The 18,199-nt window shown below is 50.3% G+C and overlaps 1 protein-coding gene across 2 annotated transcripts in view; it reads left to right on the top strand.

Moving 5' to 3' along the window:
- Sema4d (semaphorin 4D) overlaps positions 1–18,199 on the top strand; it is a 91,270-nt gene that overhangs the window by 59,539 nt on the left and 13,532 nt on the right. The window contains exons 3-7 of one of the 2 annotated variants that reach the window (XM_059262942.1): positions 945–1,008; positions 9,387–9,705; positions 11,096–11,241; positions 12,628–12,690; positions 14,254–14,352. In XM_059262942.1, the coding sequence (XP_059118925.1) occupies positions 9,600–9,705; positions 11,096–11,241; positions 12,628–12,690; positions 14,254–14,352 (414 nt within the window). In that variant the 5' untranslated portion in view covers positions 945–1,008; positions 9,387–9,599. Of the gene's footprint in view, positions 1–827; positions 1,009–9,386; positions 9,706–11,095; positions 11,242–12,627; positions 12,691–14,253; positions 14,353–18,199 lie in introns of those variants that run through there. The other variant, XM_059262943.1, reaches the window with a different exon arrangement.

Consider the following 18,199-nt stretch of genomic DNA (forward strand, 5'->3'; position numbering starts at 1 on the left):
TAAAGTGTAACTGGAGTCTTTAAAGAGCTGAAAAGAATAAGGCAACTAGATTATACTTGTTTTTGGCTTTGAGCCTGGGTCTCATGTAGTCCAGGCTGGCCTTGAATTCACTCTGCAGCCAAAGAAAACCTTGAATTCCTGGTCATCCAGCCTCCGCCTCCTGAGTGTTGGGATTATAGGCTTGCACCACCATGCCCAGTTCATACAATGCTAGGGATAGAACCCAGGACTGTTTGCATGCTAGGCAAGCTTTGTAACTGAGCCTGGTGATTCTTTGTCCAATGTTTGGACTCTGCTCTCTGTGATGGGGCTGTATGCACATACCTGGCTTATGTTATTCAAAAGTGGCTGAGGTGCCCGAGTGTAGTGACATACACCTGAAATCTCAGCAGTGGGGAGGCAGAGGCAGGAACATATTGAGTTTGAAGCTAGTCTGGGCAGCATAGCAACAGCCTGACCAAAATTGATTTTTTAAATTTATTTATTTTTATTTTATGTGCGTTGGTGGTTTGCCTGCATGTATGTCTGTGTGAGGGTGTCGGGTCCCCCGGAACTTGAGCCATAGACACTTGTGAGTGGCCACGTGGGTGCTGGGAACTGAACCCAGGTCCTCTGGAAGAACAGCCAGTGCTTTAAACCTCTGAGGCATCACTCAAGCCCAGTTGTTTTTTTTTTAGGAGAAAAAAGACCGAAAAGAGAAGTGGTTGTGTGTGGTGAGGCCAGCACCAGCCGACCCAGACTGTACTTCCTCTTTGCTGGCTACCCAGCACCTCACTTCCTTTGCAGTATACAAGCTGCATAGGTCCTGGGTAGAAAGGTCATCCGCCTGAGGCCATGAGTTTAAGAAGGTGGCAGGAACTTGTGTCCTGCATCTGGAAGCCACACCAAGTGTGAGGGTGGAGGGAGGACCCAGGAGCTTGACTCTTGGTTTCTTATACTTTCAGAGCAGTCTTCCTGAAGACTCCATTCCCTAAGTGCTAAGAGCGACCGCAGAGACCCACGGTACAGGTAAATCTTTTTGTGTATGATTTGTATGCCCGGGTTAGCAACTGATACCTTCTAGAAGCCTCCATTGGATCTAATGGAGTTTCGTACCTTGCTATGTGTTCATTGGGGCCAAAATTGAGACATGGCTGCCACCCCTCAGGGCAGCATGGGGCTTTGATGCTAGACATTGATGCCCCTGGATGGCCTTCCCTTCCCTTTATGCATGTTCTCCTCCAACTCCCTCCCTTCTAGACTGTGGCTGCTAAGGGCGTGATGGCCCTGCGTGCATCCCATGTCTGCTTTCTCTTCTTTTCAGGGGCACAGGAACATGTGTCCATGTCCCTGTGTGTGTTCACGGCTCCACATATGCGTATTTGAGTTTGTCTGTGTGCCTGTACCTCCCACGTGACTGTGCTTGCCTGTGTGTTTGTGGGTGTGTGTCCTGTGTCAGTTGTGTCTCTGTACGGGTATCTTTGTATGTTGCCCAGCACTTCTTCTCAACATGGTGTGGGCTATAGCACCCATCCTGGCCTTCACCTTCGTGCCAGCACCGTAAGGGGACTCCTGATGGCACCCTACCCAGGATTTGTGATTCATTTTAACTGGACAAAGCTAAGAGAAATAACCAGAATAGTGTATGAAACCCATCATCCCTAATCCTTCTCCTCTTCCTTGGGACACAGTGACACAAGGAGCAGCGTTGCTTCCTCCACAGAGACAGCCTGGCAGGGCTGTGGTAAGGAGGGGTGTGGAGCTGGTTATACACACATACATATCATAGATATCCGGGTGCACTGGGCCAGGGACCTTACTTAAATGAGTCCAGGCACGTATATGCCATGGCTTGCCGGTGGAAGTCAGAGGATAACTTTCAAAATTGCTTCTCTCTCTACACCATGGGTACCAGGGATTGAACTCGGGTGTCAGGCTCCCATGGCAAGTGCCTTTGCTCCCTGAGTCACCTCACTGGCCCGAGACCTCAGTATTCCTAAGGAAGTCTATGTTGGCACTGGGGTCTGAGCATTGTCTTGCTGCTGCTGTTGCTACTTCTCCTTCTTCTCTTTTCTTCCTCCTCCACCTCCTTTTTCTTCTCTTCCTCCTTCTGACCATTTGTCTTTGAATTTTGTTGGTGTTTCTCAGGTTCCTTAGATAGAAGGAATTTGAAAGTACAGACAATTTCATGTACTGAGTGCCATATTAAATAGTAAGCCGGGTCCCCCTGAGTACCAGCCCCAGAGGCTGGTGTCTGTCTGTCTCTGTGTGCAGACCAACACTTCCTCTCAACAGTATGGCCCATCGCTCCCATGCAGACCTACACCTTCCTCCGAGTGCAGTGGAGGTATGCAACAGGCACAGTATGGTCCAGGCGCACCCACCCTGGGGTCTGGGCTGTATGCCTAGGTGTACCTGCTGGCCTGCTCCAGCCAAGGAACCAGTGGCAGCTTCTGCAGTCCAAACAATGTTGTGAGTTCAAACAACATAGTGAGTTCTTATCCTCACTGTTCATAATTCTGTGGCCCAAAGCCACCAGGGAATGGAGTGTTGCCATGGCTTAATTTCTATTATCCCTTCCATCCAAAGTCCTTTGTACTCCAGCATCACCAGCACTGGCTGGTGGAGACTCAGAGACACTATGTGGTGTTTGATTTTACATTTCTTTAGAGGAGTTAAGCACCATGGTGTCATTCATGCAGCTAGAAAACGTTTTTATAAGAAAGAAACTTTAAAAATGCAAATGACGTCGTACTCTGAAGCATCTTTAATGGAAATTTCCTTTCTCTCTTTGGGGACTAAAGCACCACTGTCCTCCTGAGTAAGTACTACTGTCTGCTAGTATATCTGGTACTGGCCTCTCCAGACTGGGTTTTGATATTAATTGGCTCTGCCTCACCTGCCTCCAGTCACCATCACTCTAGGAGTCGGGACTCCACACAGGAATTTAGGGTGTCACAGTAACAACATAATAGTCGTGGTAGCAGCCGAAGGTTACCCAGGGCCAGAGGGCTGGGGCTGGCCAGCCACTCTCAGTACAGACCTGCACTGTCTCTGGGATCCAGGACCAGTACCTGGAGTCCTGGGGGATAGTAAGAGCCGTTGTGAGGCCAGGGTTGCACTTCTTCAAATGAAAGCCCGTGGAGCCTGAGGAGGTGACAGAATGCCACCTCCATGCCACAAACCCTGTAGAAAGAGATGTTGTCAGGATCTATCTGAAGTTTAAGCCACACCATATAGATCTCTGCAGGTGGCCACTGGTCCCCCACAGAACCCCACTTCTCTCCTGGCTCTACCTGCTCCTTAGTGTGCACCCAGTCACCACTGCTGTTCAATAGGCACTGTGGCCCCGACTCCCCGTGTCCTACTTTGCATGCTGGCTTCCCACCCAGCACAGCTCCCACCCACCTAGTACTTAGGTATGAGGCATGAGCTGGGGTAAGAGCCCCTGCGAGGTGGCTTGAGATTGAGTGTTGACCTGGGTGGTGATGCCCAGCTGCTCCCGCTAGCTGTGCCTTGCCAGTGTTAGTACAGTAGAGCGTATCCCTGCCAACTGGAGACCATGGCTCTGGGGCCTGGAATACCAAAGCTGGGACAACAGCTTTGTGTGAGGAAGCCACTCAGGAGCTCCTGGACCCCTCCTGCAACTCTCAAGGGACAGGCCCCCTGTAATTCAGTGTTCAGGCTAGTGACATCAGCGTCTCTGGGGAGCCAGCGTTGTAGGGGTGGGGTGCCTGGCTAGTGGTTGGCAGGGAGTGGTTGGAAGGCCACACCCAGTTGGGAGGGAAGGTGTGGCTGGATTAACCTATCCTGTAGCAGCCTGAGTTTCACCTTTATGTCTGAGCAAATGAGCAGGTAGGAAGTAGACAGAGCAGTCTCCTGTGGCCAGTGTCTTCACGGGGCTGGAGTCCAGGGGACAGTCGGCCTTACCACAGCCATTCAAGATCTCCTGTTGTGTTGGCTGTGGTGCCCAGGAGGATGCTTACAAGTCTGTGTGGCATCTTGTCCTCACAGGAACACCTAGTGGCATCTCCTCTGTGACCTGCCCCCACTATCAGCTCCTACTGAGGAGCTGCAGTGTGCGCACACACTGCACACACAAACATATAGACATACATGTTTGCACACATCTGCAGATATAGATATGTGTGCACATGTGTATGCATGCACTTATGTGCATGTTACATACAGAAATACACATTTAACTTGACATTTGCAAGTGTGGCCATGTACATGAGTGTGTACATGGGTAAACGCATGTCCCTGGTTGACATGACATGACACAGGTTCACACACACAGTGTATGCACTGAGGTACAAACACGCACACAATGCTCTCCAAGGCCATTAGCATTCCAGGCCTGAGCTGGGTGCTCACTACTCTTGGACCTTGCCCTGGCTGGGGATTGTTCCTGTTTCCAGTTGCAGCCCCTGCTGAGATCTCCAGGGTTCCCTGGAGGTGGAGAGCTGCCCTCTGACACCCAGGCAGGCAGGAGGGAGGGGCTGCAGCTCTTTATCCTGGGTTTTGAATCGGAGCGAGTCTTCTCTCTCCATGTGGTAAATGGGGTCTTCGTGACCCTGCCTTTAATGGGCTGTAGGCCCTCTTCTGATAGCACTAGAGTGACAGTTCACTGTCACCACAGAGAACAGGAGGGCCTCAGCTGTCAGCGGGAGACCTCGGCTTCCCCTGAGGGAAAGGTGTTGCATCCATTTGTTTAAATTTAAACACAGAGAGCAAGGTCCTGAACTTGGCATTCAGGGATGACTGTGGAGCCGTTCCTGGAAGGCACTGTGGCAGCCTGTCTGTGTGGGAGTGGCAGGCGCTTTGTTTAAAGTGGGTTTTAAATTACACCAAACAGTGAGTAGTGTAGAGAAAAAAAAAGTCAAACCCAACAGCCCTCTCCTCCCCTTCCTTTCCACTCTGCTGCTCCCTCTCCCCCTCCAGGCCTCTGGCTGTTCCCTGGGGATTGTTGTGTCTAGCTAGGCTACTGCCCTCTAGTGTCTGCCCATGAAATAACTGTGCTCCGCATTGTGGGGTTGAGTCTACAGGAGCCGGCGGCTGTAGTGGGCATGGCTTGGCTGAGCATGCTCTGTGCTTCTGTAAGCAGTGTCAGGGTCAGCCCAGGGTGGGGATGTTTGAGGGCCCCAGTGAACCCCACAGTTCCTACTGTCTTTACAGTTAGTCAAGGCTGGCAAAAGAGTTGCTGCTAACTGCTACTGAGGGCCAGAAGGCGGTGTTGGACCTCTTCGAACTGGAGTTTCAGATGGTTGTGAGCTGCCATGTGGTGCTGTGAATGGAACCCAGGTTCTCTGTCTAAAAGAGCAACAGCTGCTCTCAACTGCCGAGCCACCCCTCCAGCCCCAGTTGGTGCATTTTATAAAGCTTATATCCAAGGGCAGCCCTGGCCAGACCGACTACCCTGGAGCAGTGAGGAGTTTTAGTTATTTCAGCCACTTGATGTTTTTCCTAAAATTTGTTTTAGCTTGTGTCCTGGCTTTTCCATTCCAGGCACTGTGTTGGGGCACAAGCTGAGGCTCCTGCTCTCTGCTCCTTGTCTTGCACCTCTACCCCTCCCCCCAGTTGGTTATCACACACACACACACACACACACACACACACACACACACACACACACACACGCTCCCCTTTGGCGACTGAGGCTGCACACTCGGCCATGGTAGCGCATTTTGATTACATTTCCACTATAGGCCAGTCTCTCTTCCTCTGGGCTCTGACTGCTCCATTTTGACTGTGTTTGGTAATAATTCATTCTTAGGCTGCAGGAAAATGCAGGTGCAGTGTCTTAGCGGTGTTGTCAGGACCCGGCCTCTGAGATGTTCCACTTTGCAGCTCATAGAATGACATCCTTATTTTTATGTTCATAGAATGACTGTTAGACCTCCAGACATCAAGTCTCAGTTCCAGGTATGAAGACGAGCTTAGGGTCAAATTGCTATTGTTAGCCAATTTCGTGGAATTGTTTCTAGTAATTTCCACCTACATTTCTTTGGCTAGAACCAGGGCAACTTAGAAATGTGTTGAACTGGGCATTCTGCCCACCCAGGAAAGCTCAGGATCCCGGTACCCAGAATGAAACAGGAAGCACAGAGGCAAGGGGTGGGCAGGCTGGGAGGAAGGGGAAAAGGAAAGCTGCTGAGCTTGGGGAGGGGTAATGGATGGGGAAGGAGGTGCGTTCAAGACAGACTTGCAGGTTGGGTGTCCATGGATCCAGCCAGTGGATGGGGTTGAAGGTGGATGAGCATGCTTCTGGTGGCCAATGCCTTCCTAGGTTTCCCATCCATTGTGTCTTACTGAGGGGAGGGGAGGGGAGGGGAGGGGAGGGGAGGGTTTCATTCTGGGGCTCAGGGATGTGTGTCCTGTGACACTCTCACAGCTCTGAGAAGGAAGAGGTTGGAGTTTTGAAGTCCTGTGGTGGTGGTGGTGCTGCTGCTGCTGAAGGTGAACTGTAGGGGGCCCGTTCATCACCCTACCCAACATGTACATTTATGTGTTACCAGCTAAATGGGTCGTCTCTTCGCAGTGTCTGTGAACTGCCTCCTGTCCTTTTGTGTTGTGGAGGAGCGTCCTAACAAGTGGCATGCATGTCCATCAGCTCCCAGGTTGAGGGCACTGTGTTGGGTCTGGTGTGGGCCAAAGCCTTCCTGTTGGCCCCTTGTTCTAGGCTCTGCACAGAATCTGTGTTTCACAGTTCACAGGTGGGCAGATTCTCTGTGTCTTGTTTCCCCATCCCACCCCCTTTTCCAGTATGGTATACAAAGATGTTATACTTAAGCAAGCACTCTGTCACTAAGCATTTGATTAATTAATTAAATTCTGAGCCAGGGCCTCACTGTGTAACCTTGGCAGTCCTGGAACTCACCGTGTAGACAGAGACCCGCCTGCCTCTTCCTGCAGAGTGCTGGGATTCAAGGTGTGTACCATCACATCCTGTTTGTTTGTCTGTTGAGACAAGGTTTCACCTGTAGCTCTGGCTGGCCTGGAACTCACCGTGTAGACTGATCTGGCAGTGGACTCCCAGAGCTCCCCCGCCTCTCTCTGTCTTAGGATTCAAGGTCTACACCATCTCCTTTTGTTTTTGGAAGAACTGCCTTCCTCCCTTTCTTCCTTCTGTTTGTATTTTTACATTTTATTTCAGTCGGGGTCTTATGTAGCCCAGGCTGGCCCCAAACTATGTAACTAAGGATAGCCCTGAACTTCCCTTTCTCTTGCCTCCACCTGCTGGGCATCACCGTGCCTGGGTTTATGAAGTGCTGGGGAATGAACCTAGGGCTTTGCGCATGATAGGCAAAAACTCCAACAATGGAGATACACACTCATCCCTGAAGGAATGTTTTCTTATAAACATTTTAAAGCCAGCGGCGGAGTGGCATGTGACCCCTACCTGCAGGACCTTGGCTGCTAGTCATCCTCATCTGTTGTCATTTTTATCCAACCTCAACTGTTGTCACCATCCTCTGCTTCCGTCAGGAGGGCTCTGAGGAGGGAAGACGCGCCTGTCCCATGCCACCTGACCCTCACGGCTGGAACTGTGTGCATGCAAATCAGAGGGCTTCCTGCCTGCCACAGCTCCTTTGCCCTGACCATCTCCAGTTTCTGCAAAGCACGGGGGTTAGACCCGTGCCATTGTACCTTGGGCATGCTGCAGAAGCTCTGTACCCAGAGGGTGCTTGAGATCAGGGAGACACTGCTGTCCTGGCTGCAGCCCTTTCGTCAGCAGTGTGGACACTCAGCGTTGGAGGGAATTGGTGGCCCTGGCTTTAAGAAGATTCCCATGGGGCTGGAGAAATGGCTCAGAGGTTAAGAGCACTGACTGCTCTTCCAGAGGTCCTGAGTTCAATTCCCAGCAACCACATGGTGGCTCACAACCATCTATAATGAGATCTGGTGCCCTCGTCTGACCTGCAGACACATATGCAGGCAGAACACTGTATACATAATAAATGAATCTTAAAAAAAAAATTTCTATTAAAAAAAAAAAGATTCCCATGGTTTGGACCCCAGCAACCCACATCTCCATTCCCAACTGTGGCAGGAGATGGGCTCTTGCAAGGCAGGGCACACTGTGGACTTGCTCAGCAGAACCCAGAGTTCATAATTGTCACCGCTGTCTATTTCCAAGCCTCTGCCTCAGTTCTTGGCTTCCTGCTCCTCTGGTTGGATGAGCATAGGAGTCAGGCCTCGGTGCCGAGCTGCTGTGAATCTGTAGGTGGGGCTGGGCCGGCTAACCCCTGTTTGTGAAGCCATTGCCTGTGACTGGAGTCACCCTGTGGCATGGCGTCTATCACTGCTTTTGAGCTACAGCAACAGTCACTTAAGGAAAAGATCAGCTGCACTGGCCCAGAATATTCCAGTCCTTGGAGAAAGGAGGGATTCAGGCTGTTCTGGCTTTAGGAAGCTTCCAAATGCATTGGGATAGAGGCCAGACATGTTGTCAGGGCTACACTTGAGGATGGACCGGACAGAGGACTGGATAGAGATGTAGGAACAGCTGGCCTCACCCTCTGTGGGAGGCAGGGAAGGCCTGGCAGGTGGCCACACTCAAAGGTGAAGCCTACCTGAGTAGCTGGGCAGCTGGTGCGACACAGCCCTGGCTCTGGGCCTATAGGCTCAGAGACAGGGGTCCTGATGTGTGCTGAGCCTTAGGCCTGTTTGGGGCAGGTGAAGACAGGGTCGGGCTCAAGAGCCTCATGGCCACAGTTCCACCAAACAGCAAAGCCTGCTTTTCTGTTTCTTGTTTGGACAAATCAGAGTTAATTGCTACTGTTTCCATGGTAATTAACTTCTTCCCAGTGAGGCAGGAAGAGCTCGGGTTGCCTCCTGGGCTGGCTGTGTGTCCTCTGTGGAGGCCAGTTACTCCTGCAAAATGAGGCCCTGAGGGCGTGTTTTCGTGGGTGTAAAGGTTAGTGTGTGTGCTCACATACTGTATGTATATGGGTGCATATGTTTGTGTACATTTATGGCTACATGCACTTTTGCGTGTCAGCCCACACATGTGACTCTTGTATGTATTCTCGGGCATGCACCTTGTCACTGCAGCCTTCTGATGTCTGGTAATTTTTCTGGGTTTGTCAGAAATTAGGAAGTGAGCCTCCCGGGGAACTGAAACCCGGCTTGTTCCTTTCATTTGTGGCTTATCACCAAGCAGCTGGCTGTCCGTCTAGCTAATCATCATATATCGTAATCCACCTTGGTAGGCCCATCTTGGTGTGTTTAGCCTTGTTGTGTCTCTGCAGGATCTGTCTGTCTGGTGGCACCACAAATCCTGGATGCCCTCCATGTCCCTCAGCAGGCAGATTCAGGCAGGATAGGCAGTGGGAAGGGATGGAGGGGACTGAGAACCAGCTGGAGCTGTTGTGACCTGTAGCTTTTCTTTCCTTCGTTTGCAGGTTGGAAGGGAACAGCAGTAGCCTTTGGCATGTGGTGGTGAAAGTGGCCCCCGCTAACCTGACATGTGGCGGCTCAGGACCCCCACCACTCATGGGCTCCAGTCTGTGCCGCTGGCCCCAGCCCTGGGGCTCTGAGAAGTCCCTGCTGCCACACCACAACAGCTTTCTGCCATCTATGTGTGTCCACTGTTGAGGACTTGGTGCCCCCTGCCCATGAGGATGTGTGCTCCCACTGGGGGGCTATTCTTGGCCCTGATGGTAGTGTTGGGGACAGTGGTGGCATTTGCACCTGTGCCTCGGATCACCTGGGAGCATGGAGGTGAGTTCTAAAGCTGTGGGTGCCAGTGGCTCTGGAGAGCATGGAGATCCATGCTTTGGATGCTTTGCGGGGTCATGTTGGCAGGGATGCCCGAAGGATGCTGTGTGAGCAAGAGGCCTGGTAGCTGCTTCAGGCCCACAGCAGGTGCCAGGCTTTAGTCAGAGTGCACATGTGATCTCAATAGCTCACAGTTTAATGACTGCTGACTAGAGGCCAGGCACTTGAACTGCACTGCTGAGGTTAGCTCAGCCTCAGAGGTCTCCAGGTCAGACTTCCAGGATGGGGCACACAGGCTACACAGCATTCCAGGGAGGGGACAGTGTGAAGACAGAGGGCCGGGAAGCAAAGTGCAGTAAGAATGCCCAGCTCGCCGGGCGTTAGTGGCGCACGCCTTTAATACCCAGCACTGGGGAGGCAGAGCCGAGAGGATCTGTGTGAGTTCGAGGCCAGCCTGGTCTACAGAGTGAGATCCAGGACAGGCACCAAAACTACACAGAGAAACCCTGTCTCAAAAAAAAAAAAAAAAAGAATGCCCGACTCTGAAGCCACCTGGACACATGGGAATACTTACTTGTAGGCAAGTTCAGAACTTACCAGTGCCAGCTCATAATGCCAAGCTAAGCACCACAGTACATACTTGGAACCCCCACACTCAGGAGGCAGAGGCAGAAGGATCTTGAGTTCCAGGCTAGCCTGGGCCACAGAGTGAGACTCTAAGAAATCCAGGGCAGCTCATGTCCTTCCTGTGTTACCGTGTTCCTGGAACTGCTGCAAGTGCAAAGGAGTGTCACTTGTCTCTGGGAGTTAGCGGTCATGCCTGGAAGTTGCTGAGGAGAGAGATGTATCTACCCCTCTTGACTTTTTAAAGGGAGTGATGGGCAGAGACTATGGATCCTGCACATACTAGGCAAATGCTCTACCACTCAGCTGCATCCTCAGCCCTAATACTGAATTTTTGTTGTTGAGGGTTTCAAGTAAGGCATTTATTTCCTGAGTGGGAAAGTCCTAAACCATTATGTTCTTTCTAAACCCAAAGTAGATGGTTAAAGGCACATTAAAGAGGTACAGCGTAGACCAAGAATCTGGTCTGTGATATGCTGGAAACCCCCAGTATGAGTGGTTTGGAACTCAACAGGACTAGGGGACAGAAAGGGAGGTCAGGGGTATAGCCTAGGGATGCATGCTAGCCTCAGGGCTCCAGTCATGGGCCGGCTCCTCTCACATTTGGTGGGTGCTTTGAGGTTCTCTGGGGTCCTGCTCCATGCTGGAGCAGTGTAGACAGCTGGCCCCTGTGACAAGTCTGCCCTGACTCGGAGGTGAGACGAGGTACATGCACACTAAGCAGTGATTCCTCGGCTCCTCCTTTTCTTCCCTCCTCTGTTGCCCACAGAGGTAGGCCTGGCGCAGTTTCATGAGCCGGGCATCTTTAACTACTCGGCCTTGCTGATGAGTGAGGACAAAGACACTCTGTACGTGGGCGCCCGGGAAGCTGTCTTTGCAGTGAATGCACTGGACGTCTCTGAGAAGCAACATGAGGTAGGTCCTGTGCCCACCCCACCCCAGTGGGCCTCCCTTCTGCACCTGGCTCAGGACTCCACCGGCAAGCTCACCCAAGAAACATCTAGGCTGTTTCTGTTTGATTTGTGTTGAATGATACTCTATATGGTCACCTTTAAAAGGATGAGAGGAACAGGGGCTGAAAATGACTAAAATTCATTATTTACATGTATAAAAGTGTCAAAGAAAAAAAATTAGGTTGAGAAGGGGCCGAAGAGATGGCTCAGCAGGTAAGGCACATGCTGCCAAGCCTGGTGACCTGAGTTCAACCCCCGGGGCACTTGTAGTAGACAGAACCAACTCCCACGTATGTGCTGTGGTACATGCACATCCACACCTACATGTAATAATAAAAATGTTTAAGGTTGAAAAAACAACAACAAAAGAACCGCGGTGGGGGGAGGGGCGGGGGACTGGAGAGATGGCCCAGCAGTCAAGAGCACGGCTGCTCTTCCAGAGGACCCAGGTTCAATTCCCAGCACCCACATGGCAGCTAACAACTCTCTGTGACTCCAAGATCTGACACCTTACACAGACATACATGCAGGCAAAACACCAATGCAAATAAAAAATAAATTAAAAAAAGGAACCAGGCAATGGTGGCACATGCCTTTAATCCCAGCACTTACAAGGCAGAGGCAGGCAGATCTCTGTGAGTTCGAGGCCAGCCTGATCTACAGAGTGAGTTCCAGAACAGCCAGGACTGTTACACAGAGAAACCCTGTCTGGAAAACAAAACACAAAAGAATAAATGAAAGCCTGTACTTTTGGGTATAATTAAATTGGTTTCAGTTTCATTCTGTGTGTGTGGGCGGGGGGTGGGGGGGTGAGTCATAGGACAGCTTTGGGTGTCTTTCCTCAGGTGCCATCCACTTTTAAAATTGTATTATGTTGGGACATGGTCCCTCGACTGGTCTGGAGCTTGTCAAGTAGTCTGGCAGCCCGCAAGCCACGCGGACACTCCTGTCTCCGCCTCCCCAGTGCTGGGATCACCAGGGTGGTACCACACTTAGCCTTTTCACATGGATTCTGGGCATCGAATTCAGGTCCTTTGCTTAGCTACAAGCACCTCACCCACAGAGCCATCTCCCCGGCCCTCTTCTGTTCTTTGTAGCAAGTCCCGAAGGCTGTGTGATCCTGCTAGTTTGGGGATGATGGTCACAGAGCATCAGGAAGCCCTGGGGATGACTCTGGTCTCAGCATCTGCCTGCTCCTTGAACCTCTTCTCAGTCTGACTTTATTCTGGCTGCGAACCTCTATGCTGAGCTGTGTTGTGTGCTTTCTGTTGGTGTCTGTTTTATCCCAGCAGTTCCTTTTCAGGGGAGGCTGCAGGGAATGGGGCTCTCATGCATTTCTCCCTCACAGGTGTATTGGAAGGTCTCTGAAGAAAAAAAAGCCAAGTGTGCAGAGAAGGGGAAATCAAAGCAGGTAATTGCAGATTACAAAGAAACACCCCCCCATCCCCCCACGCATCCCCCTCCCCCCCACATTTCTTAGGTATTTAGATTTGGATCCTCTCAAGGATCAGGGCTTCTCTCTGTTGCCCACTGGGCATCATGTGATTCTGCTGGGCTCAGTCCCGCTGTCTCAACACATCTGGTAGCTCTCCCTGCCCCCTGGTGTCGGGATCGGTGCTCTCAGGGTAGGTCAAGGTCATCAGCACTGGAGAAGCTTTTTCAAATGGCCTGGCATCGTGACTACAGAAGCTAATTTCTGCTGCCCACTAGTACCTGGAATAAAATTGGCCACACCCCACCCTGTGTTTCTGGGCTCCCCTGCACCCACTGAGGCCTGAGAGGTTATGGGGGTTTGGTTGGCTGTTTTGTTTGTTTGGTTTTGGGGTTTTGTTTTTTTATTAGTGAGGTGCTCATTCAGGGAGACTAGGCTTTGTAGCCCTTTCTCAGGAGCTCTGGGTACCCTCCTGTGCCTACCCTGGTGCCTTGCAGATGTCCTTAGACCACGAGAGCCAGGTTGTCCCTGATGATGATCATGATGGCTGAGTGATGGCAGTTTATCAGTGGTTGGCTGCTTTCAAAACAAAGATTAAAAAAATAATAACCCACTCATTTTTAAAAAATTTTTATTTATTATTATTATTATTATTATTATTATTATTATTTGGTTTAAGTTCCTTGGTTAAATGCTAACTGCACATTTCACTGCCATACTGGCTGTAACTGCAGTATTAACTCAGGAACTAAGAGGTGGGCAGACATTATGATGGACTGGCTGTCCTGCAGGCAATCCGTGTAGCTGAGTGAGCTGATGCCTTGCACTGCTACACATGGGGACCCACAATGAACTTGGTAGGGAGCCCTCCTCTGAATGACTCCCCAACCATTTGAAAACAGTTGTTGCAAAAAAACACTTTCCCGATTTGAGATAATTTCAGGCTATAGCCCATATAATCTGAGCACTGTTCTCCGAAAATAGCACATGGGTTCCAAACTGTCATCTTTGTTTTCCCACTGGTCCCTCGGGGATGTACAGCTGGCTATACCCTCAGGTCTGGCCTCTCTCTGACTCTGCTAGTCACTATTTCCAGTTCTGTGCTGGTGGGAGTGCAGGGTGGAGTCCCCAGGAAAGCAGAATGCATCTGTACAATGTCTGCCTTGGTGATATGGGCACCAGAATGAATGGTGTGTTTGGCAAGGGTAAATACATTGCCATCTGTAGTGGGTACCCCGGTACAATTTGAGGTCAGCTTTTGTTTGGTCTTGGCTTTTTTCATCACTAGATACTGGCTGAGCATCTGTTAGGGACAGAGCTAAAGTCAGCCTGGCACCTGAACTGCCTGTGGACCACAGAGATGAAGTTCACATTGCAGAGCCTGGCTCACTGTGCAGGGCCCCACCTCCCCCATGGACATAGACCGACCAGCCTGAGCAGAGGAAAGGACAGGGCAGTGGATGATTGGCCTTCACTGTGTGGACCTGAGGGTTCTCTGGTGGCTGTCTGTCTGTTGATTGTGTGTGTGTGTTTCCCTTGCAGACGGAGTGCCTCAACTACATCCGAGTGCTGCAGCCACTCAGCATCACCTCCCTCTATGTGTGTGGGACCAATGCGTTCCAGCCCACCTGTGACCACCTGGTAAGGCCACCACACATCCCTTTTATCAGTGTTCACATACCAGCCTGGCCAGTGATTAGAGTTCCGGCCAGACTCTCCCGTTCTTTCTGCAAGCCACATGGACTGAGAACTATAGTCAAACTTCCTGCGGCCCCAGCAGCCCCCAGTCCCGTTCCTCCTGATTAGTGTTCCAGAGGATAATCCACAGTAGCCATCCTTTCAGTTTTGGATGAGTGAATTTATTACGTACACGGCAAGACAATGTAAAAGAATATTACCAAGAGATAGATATCAAAACATCAAATTGGGTGCTCCAGATGCCTAGCAGGAATCAAAGGGGTCTTGTTAAGGCAGCTAGCCTCTTAGAGTTCCCAATAGACAAGAGTCCTGGTCACAGCAGAGTGTCCACTTGGGCGAGGCTTCTGAATAAAAGAACAAATAGCCACAGAGAGAAAACATCATCAGATCAGGAACTTGCCTCATCATTAGATGAGGAAACTGAGGTCATCAGCTGGAGCCACCTCTCCATGGCTGAGCTTCCCATGGCTGAGCTTTTGGCTACACACACACACACACACACACACACACACACACACACACACACACTGTAGGCACTTTTATATCGTGAGATAAATAATAGTAACCTCTTTTGCAAATGGTTCACCTTCTGGCTGCTCTCAAGGGCATAATGTACTTACTCTTAGGTTCTTCGATGTTCTCTCCTCCCTGTCAGAGTTAGGGGGCAGTCCATCCCCGGACAAGAGGCCTTTGGAGGACGCTTTGTGAACAATATGCGTGGGTCTGAAGTGGGGGAGGTGCAGCCCTGCTTCCAGAGCAGCGTCCCTTACAAATACAATGTATATTACAAGTCACGTACTTTTGCCCTTGCTGTGACCAAATACTTCATGAAAAGCAACTTACAGGACGAAGAGATTACTGTGGCTCACACTTCAAGAGTATCGAAGGCATCTCATCAAAACAGAAGGCTGGGACAAGAAGTAGGGCTGGCACCCCAGAAACCCACTTCCTCTGGCAGGTCTCATTTCCACAACCTGCCCCGGATCACACCACCTGGAAACAAACCCAGGAGCCCACGGGAGAAATTTCACAAATAATCCATAGCAAATATGAAACATACTATATGGTTTTCCTCTCTTCCCCGCTGGGCGTAGATCCAAAGTCTCCACTGGATGCTAAAACCTTGGCTCTTACCAAACCTTCTGTCGTGTATCTGATGACCATGGCGAGGGGTAGCATGTACTGTGTGGCTCTGCTGAACGTGGGTGAGTGACACCGGGCAGGGTAGGGCAAGGCGAGGAGGCAGGAGACTTAGTTCATCGCTCTGTGGCAGTTGGCTGCAGATGACAGGAACCACGATGGGGGAAGACTCCAAATGAAAAGCTTCATTCACCTAAACCCTCAATTAGCTGAAACGTAAAACCTGTTCCCAGTATAGTTCAGTTAGAGGCTAGGCGTGCTAGCATGCAAGAGCTATTGGGTCTTGATCCCCAGCACCACACATATACCAACATCCACCACGTACTTGTCCACCGTACATATGGAACACATGCATGTGCACACACACACACACACACACACACACACACACACACACACACACACACAGAGTCGGAGATATAACCAGACAAAACACAGACTCATTAGACTCATTAGAAATTCACTTAGGCAGCTAGGTGTGTTGAGCAAACCAGAAATCCCCTGCACTTTTGGGAGGCTCCTGAGTATGAGGTCAGCCTGGGTTACAAGATAAAGCTCAAAAGATTCTCTCAAAAGAAAAATAAACATCATGAGAGAATTAAGACACTCAATACTTGTACAGCTGTCCTGGGAGAGGGCCACTGTACAGGTTCACCCGGCTGTGTACCGTGTGTGTGTGTGTGTGTGTGTGTGTGTGTGTGTGTGTGTGTGTGTGTGTTCGTTCTGTATGTGTGGTATATATGCATGTGGTGGCTCTTCTGGGATGTAAAGTCCCTTGGTCCTCAGAGATAGACATCTTAAGTAGAAAAGAAGGAGAGCAAACAGAAGAGGAAGGAGGGAAAGAAGAGGGGTGTAGTAAAGACATTTTCACGTTTGTACCTCCTGAAAACCCTGATTGGTCTAGTTGGAAGCATCAGGACTACTGTTTATATTCTAAAGCAGTACCTGGGCACGAGGTAAGGGGATAGGATGCTTGGTTTAAAACTAGACTAGGAAACTGAAACTTTTAATTAATTAATAAATTAAAAAAAAAAGGAAAGAAAAAAACTCACACCTACAGCAGAGTCCATCCCTGTGGTACATTTGTGCATCTGGACCATACTGTGTTATGTGTCCTTTTGTACATGTGTATATATGTATGTATTTGTAATTGTGTGAGCTTGTGTACACTTGATAAAGTGTGACCCGTGATTCACAGAGGCCTTTTTGCAAGCATTTCTTAAAAATGGGGACATCTGTCTGGGTGGTAGTGGCACATGCCTTTAATTCCAGCACTCGGCAGGAGAATCTCTGAGTTTGAAGCCAGCCTGGACTACACAGAGTTCCAGGACAGCCGGGGCTACCCAGAAACCCTGTCTCGAAAAAACAAACGAATGGGGCCATTTTCCTGCACGACTGATTTCGTCATTGTAGCTACGAAAGCACAATGATTGGCAGTGTGCTCCATCTTTCTTCCCTGTCCAACAGCTTAGAGCAGGGCAGTAGCCCCAGTAGCCTCCAGGCATCCCTGTGAGGTATGATGACAGATGTGTCTTATCAAGTAGACCACACTGTCACCCCAGCTCACGCTTCCTAGCCTGACGGGTGACCTTTATTGTTCTAACTGGCCCGTTGGTCATTTCAGCCGTTCTTACACTATGAGGTCCCGTGTGCTTGCTGGCCTGTGGCTTCCAGCCAGCTGTTTCTGGCAGGGCTGGCAGCTCCTGACCCTGGTGGACGCACCGCTCCGCAACCTCTCCAGTCTGCGAAGTGTACAGTGACTGCCCACTTTGAGTTTCCCAACACTCCTGGAGTTCTGGCAGGTTGCCCTGTGAGGTCTTTTAACACTTTGGCCTGTATTTTTCATCTGTTATACTCTACTGTATGTGTTCCTGTATATTCAGAGTAGAAATACCTCATCATCATTTTGTGGGCATTTCCCCCAGTCTGTCACTTGCTGTTTAATTGTGTCTCATTTTTCCCTGTATGAGGACATCCTGATTCATTATGTATTAATGTTTGGCCGTATCTGTTTTTTCCTTGTATGGTGTCCTGTTTCTTGTTTGTTTTATGTTTGCCAACTTGACAGAAGCTAGGGTTACCTGAGAAGAGGAACGGTTAAGAAAATGCCTCCATAAGATTGGCCCCGTAGGCAAGCCTCGAGGATAATCCCTTATTAGTGACTGATGTGGGAGGACGCAGACCACTGTGGGTGGATGAGAAAGCAGGCTGAGCAAGTCATGAGGAGCAAGCCAGTAAGCAGCACTCCTCCATGGCCTCTGCTGTAATCAGTGTTTGGGAGCAAAGCTGTAGAGACTAGCTCCAAGGTACGTACCAGGCGATAGTTTGGTGTGGGGCCATCCATCACAGTGTTAGTGTCCACTGCTTTCTGGGGCCAGGTGAGGAACACCTTCTCCTCAGTCTGTTAATTCTCGGGCCTGCTCTCCCGGGTGTTCTTAATGCCAGCATGTGCCCCGACACTCTCAACTGCCTCTGATGAGTTCACAGGTGGCTCCTTTTCTATCCCAGAAATAAGTCATTTATTAGTTTGTTTTGGGTGGATGGTGTGATTTGTAGATCCACCCAGGGCCTACTCATCCTTTTTCCTAAAGTGGAATCAAAATTGTAAAATGTAGTCTCTTAGGGCAAGGCACCGCCTGGAAACCACTGT

The sequence above is a fragment of the Peromyscus eremicus genome, chromosome 5 (genome assembly GCF_949786415.1).
Source record: "Peromyscus eremicus chromosome 5, PerEre_H2_v1, whole genome shotgun sequence".
Classification (NCBI taxonomy): Eukaryota; Metazoa; Chordata; class Mammalia; order Rodentia; family Cricetidae; genus Peromyscus; species Peromyscus eremicus.